We start from the raw sequence: 15,245 nt of genomic DNA, 5'->3' as shown, positions 1-15,245 counted from the left end.
ACTGCCTCTGCCCTTTTCAAAGTGGCAAAACAAATCCAGATAAAAGGATTAGCTTCCACCTTCCTCTGCCTCATTTTATAGCATAGGTTTTCAGAAAACAGAACAAAAGAAAGTATTTCCAGTTAGAATACAAATTAACCATTCATACTGTGGTTCTTTCTTATAAATATTGTGACTTCAAAAAAAAAAAAAAGGGAGGTTACGTTAAAAGTCTAAGCTATGCCACATTCCAGCAAAATTATTATTGTTTCTTTTCTTTTTACTTTTCCATATGTCCAAACTTGAGGTTTAAAAATGGATTTTCTTAGCCGAAACTCTGAACCCATCTGAGACGGGGTCTCTAGGTTGAACAGAACAGCGTTCTTTAGAAGGTTTACAGAAAACCATTCAAGACCTGCTACTATTCAAAGGGAGAGGATAACCCTTTAGTTAGTACATTATCCATGTTTTAATAATAATATGAATGACTCTGACACTCTATATAGTGTTTTCTACAACGTTTTAATACAAAAGTTATCCTCATCCATTTAAATTCATTTGGATATGAAAAAGACAACCAATGTCACTTGCTAGAGGGCAAGAAGTAAGTCTTCAGAATTTGTTTCACATCACAACTGGCAGGGTTCTGAACTTTCATTTAATTATATAATATATACTATTTGATGATATGTATATAAATGTTAATATGCAAACACTCTCATATATACTTATGTGATTAATACATATATACAAACACAAAATCATGCTAAATGTTCCAGTTTTCTCCAGTTAAAGCTTTTACAATTTGCCAAGACACTTTCATTACTCTAAAACTCTAAACATGAGTTATAAGAGGCTTATGAGTAAAAAAAAAAAAGAGCCCACCTGATCTTCATTAAGTAACAAGAGCAGTGGGTTTTCTTTACCACTCCTGCTGTGCTTTCATACAACCAGGAGCTTCCCTCCTGACCCAGAGCCTGCTTCAAGTAATCATTCCTGACCTCTGGGCCCCAGGAACAGAAGAGGAAAGGGAAACAGGGAAGTAAATGAAGCCAACTCAATCACATGCTGTAACTGTAGGTCTAAAGACAATGTTGTATACAGTGAGACAAAGTAAAAGGCAGATAACTCTTCTGACATCTTGCTGATCCATTAAAGACAAGAAAAGGTAAGAAAAAAGATGCTTACCTGTTGTTCCTGAATTTTAGCAGCACCAAGTTCTGAGAGAGACACAGTGAGCTTCTCCTGCTGTTCTGATAGATATTTCTGATAGAGGCTTAGAAGTTCTTGGCATTCTTTATACTGTAGCTGAAGAGGTGAGATTGCAAATTAAGGGAAAAAGCTAATAAATGGATTTAAACTGCATATATCGGTATTGTTTTTCAGATTTCAACAAACAAAATAGAGACAGAAATGTAACCATACTTGGTGAGAGTGCAGGTAAGCTATAGTCTTCAGATGAACACAGCATATGTACCCCCCTCAAAATCATGAAACAGTAATTCACAGGGAGTAACAATGTTTATCCTATTAAAATTTTTCTTTCTCAAGTCTTTAAATTTGATAAAAACAAACATATGCACAAGAATGAAGGTGGACCCCCATCTCACACCATATATAAAACTACCTGAAAATGGATCACTGACCTAAATTTAATAGCTAAAACTATAAACTTTATAAAAGCAAATCTTTGTGACCTTGGATTAGGCAATGGTCACCTAAAAGCACAGTAATGAAGAACAAATAAATAAATTGGATTTCAAATTTTAAAACTTTGTGCTTCAAAGGACACTATTAAGAAATTGAAAAGACAACCTCCAGAATGAGAGAAAATATTTGCAAATCATACAAATGATAAGGTCTGGTATCCATATATATGTAAAGATGTTATATGACTCAACAATAAAAACTATTACCTAATTAAAAATGGGCAAAGGACTTGAACAGACATTTCCCAAAATAAAATATACAAATGGCCAAGCAGCACAAGAAAAGATGCTTTACATTGTTAGCCATTAGCTACTAGGAAATGCAAATCAAAATCACAGTGAGATACCACTTTGCATTTACTAGGATGGCTATAATCAAAAAGACTGACAATAACAAGCACTGGCAAGAATATGGTGAAATTAGAACCCTCCCACTTAGCTGATGGGAATGTAAAATGCTGCTGCTTTGGAAAATAATTTAGCAGTGCCTCAAAAAGTTAGACACAGAGTTACCATATGACCCACAATTCTACTCCAATGCCCCAAGATAATTGAAAATATAGGTTCACATTAAAAACTTATACATAAATCAAAGCAAGATCCTTTCTGACCCACCTCCTAGAGTAATGGAAATAAAAACAAAAATAAACAAATGGGACCTAATGAAACTTCAAAGCTTTTGCACAGCAAAGGAAACCATAAACAAGACCAAAAGACAACCCTCAGAATGGGAGAAAATATTTGCAAATGAAGCAACTGACAAAGGATTAATCTCCAAAATTTACAAGCAGCTCATGCAGCTCAATAACAAGAAAACAAACAACCCAATCCAAAAATGGGCAGAAGACCTAAATAGACATTTCTCCAAAGAAGATATACAGACTGCCAACAAACACATGAAAGAATGCTCAACATCATTAATCATTAGAGAAATGCAAATCAAAACTACAATGAGATATCACCTCACACCAGTCAGAATGGCCATCATCAAAAAATCTAGAAACAATAAATGCTGGAGAGGGTGTGGAGAAAAGGGAACCCTCTTGCACTGCTGGTGGGAATGTGAATTGGTTCAGCCACTATGGAGAACAGTATGGAGGTTCCTTAAAAAACTACAAATAGAACTACCATATGACCCAGCAATCCCACTACTGGGCATATACCCTGAGAAAACCAGAATTCAAAAAGAGTCATGTACCAAAATGTTTATTGCAGCTCTATTTACAATAGCCCGGAGATGGAAACAACCTAAGTGCCTGTCATCGGATGAATGGATAAAGAAGATGTGGCACATATATACAATGGAATATTACTCAGCCATAAAAAGAAACGAAATTGAGCTATTCGTAATGAGGTGGATAGACCTAGAGTCTGTCATACAGAGTGAAGTAAGTCAGAAAGAAAAAGACAAATACCGTATGCTAACACATATATATGGAATTTAAGAAAAAAATGTCATGAAGAACCTAGGGGTAAAGCAGGAATAAAGACGCAGACCTCTTAGAGAACGGACTTGAGGTTATGGGGAGGGGGAAGGGTGAGCTGTGACAGGGCGAGAGAGAGTCATGGGCATATACACACTAACAAACGCAGTAAGGTAGATAGCTAGTGGGAAGCAGCCGCATGGCACAGGGATATTGGCTCGGTGCTTTGTGACAGCCTGGAGGGGTGGGATGGGGAGGGTGGGAGGGAGGGAGACGCAACAGGGAAGACATATGGGAACATATGTTTATGTATGACTGATTCACTTTGTTATAAAGCAGAAACTAACACACCATTGTAAAGCAATTATACCCCAATAAAGATATTAAAAAAAAAAAAAAACTTATACATGCATATTCAGAGCAACATTATCCATAACCGTGAAAAAGTGAAAACAATCCAAATGTCTATCAAGTGACAAATGGATAAACAAAATGTGGTATACCTATAAAATGGAATATTATTCAGCCATAAAGAGAAACAAAGTATCCCTACATTCTACTATATGAGTAAAACTTGAATATATTATATGCTAAAGAAGCCAGACACAAAAGGCTACAAATTCTATGTATGTTGTTGTTTAAAATACCTCTTCCAATGAGCCAGGGAAAAGAATACTTAGTTCTAAGTATACCAGATCACAAGTAAGAGTTACATTCATCCACGTTCACTTTCTGTCCTCTTCTCCAATTTTCTGAAGTACCCATTATGTGAGAAAAGCTAAATGGGGAAAAAAAGAGAAATGTCCAGAATAGGCAAGTCCATATAGACAGAAAGTATATTAGTGGTTGCCAAAAGATGGAGAAGGGACATAGGGAGCACTCGCTGATGGGTATGCGTTTTATGGGGGAGGCAATGAACATGATCTGGAAGTAGAAGGCTGTCTTTGCACACCTTTAGGAATATACTCAAAACCACTGAATTCTATACTTCCAAAGGGTGATTTTTATTGTATGTGAATTATATCTCAATAAAGCTATTACTAAAAAATTCAGGGTAGAAGTGATGATACTGTTCTGGTCAAAGTAATTACTGCCTAATTTACATAGGAGGTTCTAACTATATTAAACATAACAGGATTATGATTAGATTTTTGTCCTATTTGTTTGGTTTTGCATAATGGCAATTTAGTCAATATTTCATTAATAAAAGCATCATCAGGAAATTTTCTGCCCATATACCTCCCTACATGTTTTACAGTCTAGTATGAAGAACACAGCAACCTAACTTGGGGTACCCTCTCCCACAGCTCCTCAAACTTGCAAAGTGCTCAGGAAGAAGATACTAAACTGCACAGATCAGGTGTCTGGAAGACAGGGAGTTCTATCCAAGGGAGAGTTCTCTGTTCCTTATTTCTCACTGTGGTAATTTCTTCCCAAGGCTCATTCTTCTCTCAGATCATTTCTGAATCTCTCTAACACCTAATTATATATGCTGTTGTATAAAAATTACTGTCCAATAAGATTATTCTGTATAAATACTTTTATAACAGGTCATCATGATTAAGGGTGGGAATAGTATTTCTTAAATGTCAAAAATGGTGACTGGCTTCAGTGTTCTTCTTAACATTTTCATAACCATATCATTGCTTCTGGGCAGATTCCTATTCTAATAACTTTTGCCAATCCTGACTGAATAAATAACCAATTGCTTCATTATTCTCATTGTTAACCTTTAACAAAAACCAGAGATGGCTTGCAGAAGAGGAGCTGGTTCATAATGAAAGGATAGGTTACTAAGCTAAACAATACATTAAGTAGAAGAGCATGTTTAATACTCAGCATCTTAAAAACAACCACAACAATACAATGAACAGTGGTCTAGATAAGCTAATATGTTTTCAAAGCCAATCTATATCAGACCAGGTTGGTTTTACATCTCCATGCTTTTCCTCAGCAAGTTCAAAAAGACAGGAATGATTTGTGGCGGTCCCAAGAGCCTCTGCCAGCTATGATGTATATAAAAAGAATTTTTTATTCTAGCTGTTACCATAGGCAATAATGTCTGTAATAGGTGAACATATTAGCCTGGACACAGAATATGAATTTGTCTCGAAAAAGCCAGCACAATTATACAGTCTAAGAGTTAAATGTCAGCATTTGAAGACAAATTATAGGCAAATTCATTTAAACACATGCTATGTGGCAGAATATAAAAACAAGCAGTCCTATCTTTATCAATTTTTTATATCTGTATTGATTCACCAGATTTTGAAATGCCCTCCCCTTTCCTGTAAAATCCAAAATATATGTACATGCAAAACAGTAATTTTCCTTCCTCCTTAGCACAATGAGACTTCAACCCTCCATCTGGAGAGAGAGATTTATGTTAGGAAAATATAAGTAAAATGCCTTCTTAACTGATTTGGGGGAGGGAGTACAGTGAGAAAGAAGACATATTTAACTCAAGTCTGGCCAACTGACAGAAAAGAATGCAACAGATGAAGGAAATTGAACCTAAGGGAAGGTGTGCACCAACCATGATGTGAACCTAGCATACTGCTGGTCTGCCCAACGACCATCAAGAACTGAGAGAAACTGCAGTCATCACAGCCTCATCAAAGAAAGCAAGCTTCGTAAGATAACAGAAATAAATATAAATTAATATTGAGCAACATCACATCAAAACCTAAACATATCAAATTAATTAGCTGAAATGGATGTTGGAAATGGTCATTTTGCAAAGCTTAAAGCCTTAACTCCAAAATGCATTATATAGAAAAATAAAACTAAAGATTGAAGCAGAATGAATAGGGAGATGAAAGAATAAAAACTGTGTGAGAAAAATTAGGGGTGGAAGTAGAAGGACCAGAAGACAGAATATACTAGTAGTATGCTGTCCAAGTGATTGTCTTAAACTGGAAGAATTCCTCTGGTGGAGCAGAGACCACTCCCATCACCCCATCTCACCCTTGCCTCAGGTATTTAGGATACTTGAATCTGGTAGTTTACTACGTAAATCCTGATCTAATACAGAATGAAATGAAGAAAGGTCTCCATGAGAGGAGAAAAGGAAGAATAATCAATTTTTTAAAAACAACTCCATTTTGGGAACCGACTCCTCAGAAAAATGGCTGATTCCCATTCTGGGGTAGGGAAAGTACAAAATGAGCTTGAAATTCTTATTATTTTAATGTAAGAAAGTGTTTAAAGACGAATAGATGAGGGCTTATCAAAAGGAACAGCAGCAACCCTGAAGGGGACTCAGCCAAATTTGGGACAATCTGAGCATCAAAAGGAATGACTCTAATTAATAGCAATTTAAATAAATAAAAATCTACCAGTTCAGAGTGATACTTCAAAAGAAGGGAAGACTGAAAGTGGAAAAAATTGAAGTTCTTCTTTATAGAAAAATGCTAATTATTTAGAAGGAATGGTCAAATTTTAAAAATCACCACTTTGCAATCCCCAATGTAATAACTAATTCAGGCGAGGATCATTAATTGATATTAAAACCAGTACGCAACAGGTTAATAAATAACATATTCATAAGGTGTCAAGATTAGTTATTTATAGCAAAGAAGAAAATGTACCTTTAAATGGTAAAATCTGGTAGTCATCACCTAAACAAAGTAAATTAATGTAGGATTACTAATAGTGAAAAAAACAGACATTATGTACCTCTTAATGTCTGAAGCAGGCAACATCACCTAAGAAATATTCTTGCCAAGAATGTTTTACCTGAATCAAACCAAATCTGTAAATCTAACTCCCACTGCACAGGAATTAAAAGAAACAAAGGAACAAATTATATTATACCACAAGGAAACAATCAGACAAATCCATAATGTGGGAGATTTTGCAAAGCACTTGACCTGAACTCTTCAAAAAGTAAAGTCATGGGGGAAAAAAGTGGGTAGGCCTATTTTAGATTAAGAGAGCAAAGACACAACCAAATGTAAGCCATGAATCAGACTGAATCCTGGCTCAGGAAGAGAAACAGCTATAAAAGACATTCTTGGGACAACTAGGGGAATTGGAATAGGGACTCAATACCAGTTGATATTATAGAATTACTGCTTATTGTCTTATGTATCATAATGTGGTTTATAAAGATTCTTATGAATGTGAAGTACTTAGGGGTGACATATGACACCTGCCACTTTAAAGTAGTAAAAAAAATAAGCAAAATAAATTTTATATATGTAAGTAAATAAATTTATTTACTTATATAAATTTATAATATAAATTAAACATAAATATGTATATAGATTTGTGTATATATATATATATATACACATATATGAGGAGGCAAAGCAAATAGAGCAAAATGTCAACAACTGTGGAATCTAGGTAGCAGGTATATGGTGGTTCATTGCACTATTCTGTCAACTTTTCTATATATTTGGAAACTGTCAAAATAAAAAATTGTAAAAATACTTTTTTTTGTTTTTGTTTTTTGTGTTTTCTTCTTCCTACTATTAGTCAGTCACTTCTTGTCTTCCTACTCCCACCATAAGTTATCATGAAAGAAGCAGAAACCTAAACATCAGGTCAGACTCATAAGAGTTCTACAACTCCATTTATCCGTGGTCATTAAGTCAGGTGACTAACTCTTAGTATGGTCTAATGATACACTAACTGGAACCTGTCATTTGAGCGAAGAATAGGCACATCCATGGCAGCAAAAGGCCATATAAAAAAGGCCCATTAAGGTTTCTTCCAGTTATTTAACAAAGGTACTAAGGTAGAATGAGGAAAAGCGCAGACTTAGGTGTCATCCAACACTCTTGGCTCAAATCTTAATTCTGGTACTTAGTAATGATATAACTTTGACAAGAAACTTCTCTGACACCCTCACCTGGGAATAATAATACCTACCTCACTTCACAGGGCAACTATGAATATGAATGAGCTAATAAAAGAATTTAGCATAGGGCAGAGCACAAGCATACATTCAATAGACTTTTTACATCAAGGGAACAAGAGATAACAAGTGCTGGTGAGGATGTGGAGAAAAGGGAACCCTTGAAAACCACTGATGGGAATGTAAATTGGGGAAGCCTCTATGAAAAACAGTACAGAGGTTCCCCCCAAAATTAAAAATATGATCCAGCAATTCCACTTCTGGGTATATACCTGAAGGAAATGAAATCACTATCTTGAAGAGATATCTACACCCTCATGTTCATTGCAGCATTATTTGCAACCGCCAGGACATGTAAACAACCTAAGTGCCTGTCAACAGATGAATGGATTAAAATGTTATACACAAACACACACACACATATACATATATACGATGCAATATTATTCAGTATTAAAAAAGAAGGAAGTCTTCCCATTTGTAACAACATGGATAAAAACTTGAGGGCATTATGCTAAGGGAAATAAATCAGACAGGGAAAGAAAAATACTGCATAATCTCACTTATATGTAGAATCTAAAGAAACTGAACTCTAAGAAACGGAGAGGAGATTGGTGGTTGCCAATGGCTCAGGAGGGTGGGGGAAATGGGTGAGCGTGGTCAAAGTATACAAACGTACAGTTTTAGGATGAATAAACTCTACGGAATGTAATGTACAACATGGTGACTACAATTAACAACACTGTATTGTATACTTGAAAGTTGCTAAGAAAGTACATCTTAAATGTTCTCAACACACACACACGTAATAGGTGTGTTAACTAATCTTATTGTGGTAATCATTTCACAATATATACATATTACATCTTAAACTTACATAATGTTACATGCCGAATACATCTAAATAAAGCTGAGATAAAAAAGACATCAAAGGGTTTAGAGAAAGATTTAAATAAATAAGGATAACATGTTCTGGGAGAGACATTTAAACAAAGGGTACAATGAACTTTTTTAAATGGGGGTAAGTAGTCACTTTGGCAACACTGAGAGGAAGTCAGAAAATGTTTCAGAGAAGATGTGACCCTAGAAATGAATTCTGGAAGAGGAGTTTACAGATGCACTGGGTAGGAAGAGAAGGGAGTACCCTTGGCTGAAAGGTCATCAGGAGCAAAGGCATGGAGAAATGAAACAGATTTGCACATTAAGGGAACTGCAAATAGGACAGTATGGATGGTCAACTGGTGGTGAGTAGGGAGAATGAGTGAAGAGGCTGCAGAGACAAACAGGGGCCAGATCTTGAATGTTACACTACGTTGTTTGGATTTTATTTCTATATAACCCATTGATGTCTTACAACCTATTTGTATGCTGTAAAGATACCTTTGGTCAGAATGTGAAGGGTGGAGTGGAGAGCTTGAAGAGAGAATGAAAGCAACCAATTAGAAAATGGCTATAACAGTCTAAAGCTAGAGATGAGAGGGGTCTGAATTGAAGTAATAACGGTAGGAATTAGGAGGTGACTGAGTTGAAGAGGGAAATTTAAGACAATGTCAACTTATAAATTGGGTAGCAAGGTGTATGACCAGTTGTATGATGCACAGTTCCATTTACCAAGACAGGGAATGCAGAACAAAGAAAAGGTATGGGGGAAGGGGTGCAGCTTTAGACACACTGAGCTGGAGATGCTTGGGGAGCATTTAGTTGAGATGGCCAGTTGGGACATTTGAATCCCTAGGCCTGGAATTCAAAGAAGAGGTCTCATTAGAAACAGAGATTTGGGAGTTAATCACTTTGTAAGTGGTGGCTGAAGACACAAAAGTGTTTAACATTGTCTAGGAAAGTATTCAGTTTTGTTTTTTTGTTCATTCTTTCATTCATTCAACAAATAAGCACCGTTAGGCCAGGAATATTTGTCTGTTTTGTTTACTGCTGAATTCCTTAGCTTACATAATAGGAGCTCAATAAACACTGAATAATATTTACTGAGTACATTAACACCAGAGACTGTGCCAGGTGCTAGACATACAATGATGAACAAGACCAACACTGTCTCCTGCAGGGAGCTTACCTCCAGCAAGAAAGGCAGGTAATCAAGCACATACTTAAGATAACAAATGATGAAAGCAATAGCAAGAACATTGATGTAGTTCTATGCAAGCACTTCCTAAGGGGACCCAAATGATGGAGGAGCCAGGGAAAGCCTCTTGGAGAAAAAAATGTTCAAACTGAGAGAAGAGAAGAGGGCCAATGTAACAACATGTAAAGGGCAGGCAGAGAGGAGGAATCAATAGAAAGATGTAGTCAACTGTGCCCAGTGGTGCAGAGGCCACACTAGTTAAAAGATGACATTGAGGAGGCTACAGTGACCCTTGCCAGAACACAAGTTTGTTCACCATTTCCCCCACTGTTTGGCTAGATCCTGTTTTCCCATCAGAGAGAAGCTCCTGAACAGAAAGAGCTATTTTATTCAGGGTCCCTCAAGGTAAAGACAGCTGACCATGTGCCTCCCACTCTCACGCAGTCCATTAGTCATGAGGCTCTCAGGGGATCTAGAACTCAAAGAGCTTCACTAGGGCAGGTCCTCCTTTTACTCTGAACACCTACATACTACTTAATATATAAAGAGAGCACATACTCAGTATTCTGCTTCAAATGTTTTGCCTACCCCCAGTCCTACGCAATTCCTACTTATCCTTTCAAATTTAGCTGTATGTCAGCTCTTCCTCCTAACTTTGACCTCCATGCAGAATTAAGCACTTCATTATAGTAAATAGCATAGATAAAATTATTTGATTATGTTACTATCACCTGAAGTGGCCTGTGAGTTCCTGAAATCATAGTATATTAACCTTGATCTCTCTCTATCACAGCAGGCACTTTAAAAATGAGAAATGAATAAAGGAATAAAACTAAAGGAGTGCCTACTGAATTTCATGTGAGGTTTGGATTTGGAATCAAAGCAAACCAAAGATAGGCTATGTGGTCTTTAGCCAAGAAGACACCTAAAAATACCAATTCATTAAAAATTTTAAATTGTTCTAACCTCACAGATTTTCCTCTCTTGAAGCAAATAAAGTTTCTGATCATGTTATATTTCTTACTGCACAATCATTTCCTTTTTTCCCTTTTCAAAAAAAGAACATATTTTCTGAGATAAACAGTGAGGTCCAAATTATATATCTAGTTTGGCACTCAATGACAATATGTGCAATTGAAAACAGATTATTGGTAAAAGAAAAACTGATACCAAGATGAACTGACTAGCAGAGCTAGACAAGAATTTCATATGAATGTTTATACTCTTTTATTAAGTTGTGATCTGTACTGGGGTACAAACCACTGATACAAGTCTGAAATTATCCATTTAATTAAAAGAGGAATTTATGGGAAATTTCCGGACAACAGTAACCTGTTAGGAAGGGAAACAAATCTCCAAATCAAACAGGGGAAAACTCAATGCTCTGGACACTTACAAAGGGAAGAAGAGGTAAATGCCTCACCCATTTTCTTCTGGACTCTACTCATTCTGTTTGAATAATAGCAACAAAACAAGAAGCCATGGAAAGATACCTAATTAGAATATATAACTAGCTTTATAAGAGTTTTCTAAGCCTTACGGTCTTTACCTTGTTTCTTGCAGAGTCACAGAACAACATGGGGCAGAAACAGACTTGGAACTAAGATGCTTTACATCATGTATTTCGCTCAGATCATTGAAGCCTGAGGTTTTCCAGGAAACCAGCTATACAATGGAGACACAATATTTATTTCTCCAACTTTAAAGGCAAGGACCCTTATTTAAAAGTTCATATGCAGATATCTTAAAAAGCAGGCTATCAATGTACCAGGTCGATTAGAATTTTGAATTCTTTATACTAGTTTCCTTTCCACATAACACTCTAAGGATATACATTTTTTCAAGCATTCATGGTAGATGTTAAAGACAAGGTTACAAAAACATTTCTAATGAAAGTCATGCATTTTATCTTGCTTCTAACCTGCCTAAAAATGTATCTTTTGTGTAAGGATCCCTGTTTCAGCTAGACCTGAAGTATTTTCTCCATTTGGAAGGCTGCTTTAAATCAATACAACCTTTTTTTTAAAACATCTTTATTGGAATATAATTGCTTTACAATGGTGTGTTAGTTTCTGATGCATAACAAAGTGAATCAGATATGCATATACATATATCCCCATATCTCCTTCCTCTTGCGTCTCCCTCCCACCCTCCCTATAGCACTCCTCTAGGTGGAGACAAAGCACCGAGCTGATCTCCCTGTGCTATGGGGCTGCTTCCCACTAGCTATCTATTTTACATTTGGTAGTGTATGTATGTCTATGCCACTCTCTCACTTAGTCCCAACTTACACTTCCCGCTCCCTGTGTCCTCAAGTCCATGATCTACGTCTCCATCTTTATTTTTTGTCCTGCCCCTAGGTTCTTCAGAACCATTTTGTCTTTTTTTTTAGATTCCATATATATGTGTTAGCATACGGTACTTGTTTTTCTCTTTCTGACTTACTTCACTCTGTATGACAGACTCTAGGTCCATCCACCTCACTACAAATAACTCAATTTCGTTTCTTTTTATGGCTGAGTAATATTCCATTGTATACATGTGCCACATCTTCTTTATCCATTCATCTGTTGATAGACACTTAGGTTGCTTCCATGTCCTGGCTATTGTAAATAGAGCTGTAATGAACATCATGATACATGACTCTTTTTGAATTATGTTTTTTCTCAGGGTGTATGCCCAGCAGTGAGATTACTGGGTCATATGGTAGTTCTATTTTTAGTTTTTTAAGGGACCTCCATACTGTTCTCCATAGTGGCTGTATCAACTTACGTTCCAACCAACAGTGCAAGAGGGTTCCCTTTTCTCCACACCCTCTCCAGCATTTATTGTTTCTAGATTTTTTTGATGACGGCCATTCTGACCAGTGTCAGGTGATACCTCATTGTAGTTTTGATTTGCGTTTCTCTAATGATTAGTGATGTTGAACATCCTTTCATTTGTTTGTTGGCCATCTGTATGTCTTCTTTGGAGAAATGTCTATTTACGTCTTCTGCCCATTTTTGGATTGGGTTGTTTGTTTTTTGGATATTGAGCTGCACGAGCTGCTTGTACATTTTGGAGATTAATCCTTTGTCAGTTGCTTCATTTGCAAATATTTTCTCCCATTCTGAGGGTTGTCTTTTCGTCTTCTTTATGGTTTTGTTTGCTGTGCAAAAGCTTTGAAGTTTCATTAGGTCCCATTTGTTTATTTTTGTTTTTATTTCCATTTCTCTAGGACGTGGGTCAAAAAGGATCTTGCTGTGATTTATGTCATAGAGTGTTCTGCCTATGTTTCCGTCTAAGAGTTTTATAGTGTCTGGCCTTCCATTTAGCTCTTTAATCCATTTTGAGTTTATTTTATTGTATGGTGTTAAGAGGTTTTCTAATTTCATTCTTTTACATGTAGCTGTGCAGTTTTCCCAGCACCACTTATTGAAGAGGGTGTCTTTTCTCCATTGTATATTCTTCCCTCCTTTATCAAAGATAAGGTAACCATATGTGTGTGGGTTTATCTCTGGGCTTTCGTCCTGTTCCATTGATCTGCATTTCTGTTTTTGTGCCAGTACCGTACTGTCTGGATTACTGTAGCTTTGTAGCATAGTCTGAAGTCAGGGAGCCTGATTCCTCCATCTCTGTTTTTCTTTCTCAAGATTGCTTTGGCTATTCAGGGTCTTTTGTGTTTCCATACAAATTGTGAAATTTTTTGTTCAAGTTCTGTGACAAATGCCATTGGTAGTTTGATAGAGATTGCATTGAATCTGTAGATTGCTTTGGGTAGTAGAGTCATTTTCACAATGTTGATTCTTCCAATCCAAGAACATGGTATATCTCTCCATCTGCTGGTATCATCTTTAATTTCTTTCATCACTGTCTTATAGTTTTCTGCATACAGGCCTTTTGTCTCCTTTGGTAGGTTTATTCCTAGGTATTTTATTCTTTTTGTTGCAATGGTAAATGGGAATGTTTCCTTAATTTCTCCTTCAGATTTTTCATCATTAGTGTATAGGAATGCAAGAGATTTCTGTGCATTAATTTTGTATCCTGCAAATTTACCAAATTCATTGATTAGCTTTAGTAGTTTTCTGGTAGAGTTTTTAGGATTCTCTATGTATAGTATCATGTCATCTACAAACAGTGAGAGCTTTACTTCTTCTTTTTCGATTTGGATTCCTTTTATTTCTTTTTCTTCTATGATTTCTGTGGCTAAAACTTCCAAGATTATGTTGAATAATAGTGGTGAGAGGGGGAAACTGTGTCTTTTTCCTGATCTTAGTGGAAACGGTTTCAGTTTTTCACCATTGAGAATGATGTTGGCTGTGGGCTTGTCATATATGGCCTTTATTATGTTGAGGTAAGTTCCCTCTATGTCTACTTTCTGGAGGGTTTTTATCATAAATGGGTGTTGAATTTTGTCAAAAGCTTTTTCTGCATTTATTGAGATGATCATATAGTCTTTATTCTTCAATTTGTTAATATGGTGTATCACACTGACTGATTTGCATATATTGAAGAATCCTTGCTTTCCTGGGATACACACCACTTGATCATGGTGTATTTTCCTTTTAAAGTGCTGTTCGATTCTATTTTGCTAGTATTTTGTTGAGGATTTTTGCATCTATGTTCATCAGTGATATTGGCCTGTAGTTTTCTTTTTTCGTGATGTCTTTGTCTGGTTTTGGTATCAGGGTGATAGTGGCCTTGTAGAATGAGTTTGGGAGTGTTCATCCCTCTGCTATATTTTGGAAGAGTTTGAGAAGGATAGGTGTTAGCTCTTCTCTAAATATTTGATAGAATTTGCCTGTGAAGCCATCTGGTCCTGGGCTTTTGTTTGTTGGAAGATTTTTAATCAGAGTTTCAAGTTCAGTGCTTGTGATTGGTCTGTTTATATTTCTATTTCTTCCTGGTTCAGTCTCGGAAGGTTGTGCTTTTCTAAGAATTTGTCCATTTCTTCCAGGTTGTCCATTTTATTGGCATATGGTTGCTTGTAATAATCTTTCATGATCCTTTGTATTTCTGCAGTGTCAGTTGTTACTTCTCCTTTTTCATTTCTAATTCTATTGATTTGAGTCTTCTCCCTTTTTTTCTTGAATGAGTCTGGCTAATGGTTAATACAACCTTTTTTGAGTTACAGGAGCTAGCCTAGAATTGTAGAAGAAAAGGCTGTTATCACACCCCTCCCCTCGTCAGAAGCTACTTTATAAGGCAAACTG

At 36.3% G+C, this 15,245-nt stretch overlaps 1 protein-coding gene across 3 annotated transcripts in view; it reads right to left on the bottom strand.

Annotated features, from left to right (window-relative positions):
* Positions 1-15,245, bottom strand: part of KIAA1328 — a gene marked incomplete at its 5' end in the record, with an annotated part of 379,366 nt that overhangs the window by 244,574 nt on the left and 119,547 nt on the right. For 2 of the 3 annotated variants that reach the window (XM_082668274.1, XM_082668275.1), the window contains one exon: positions 1,168-1,287. In XM_082668274.1, coding sequence (XP_082524400.1) covers positions 1,168-1,287 — 120 coding nt within the window. The remainder of the gene's footprint in view (positions 1-1,167; positions 1,288-15,245) is intronic. The other variant, XM_082668276.1, reaches the window with a different exon arrangement.

Source organism: Grampus griseus (genome assembly GCF_964374135.1).
Source record: "Grampus griseus genome assembly, chromosome: 12".
In the NCBI taxonomy this organism is placed as follows: Eukaryota; Metazoa; Chordata; class Mammalia; order Artiodactyla; family Delphinidae; genus Grampus; species Grampus griseus.
Note: the sequence above shows the minus strand (reverse complement) of the source record. Positions and strands in the feature narration are given on the sequence as shown.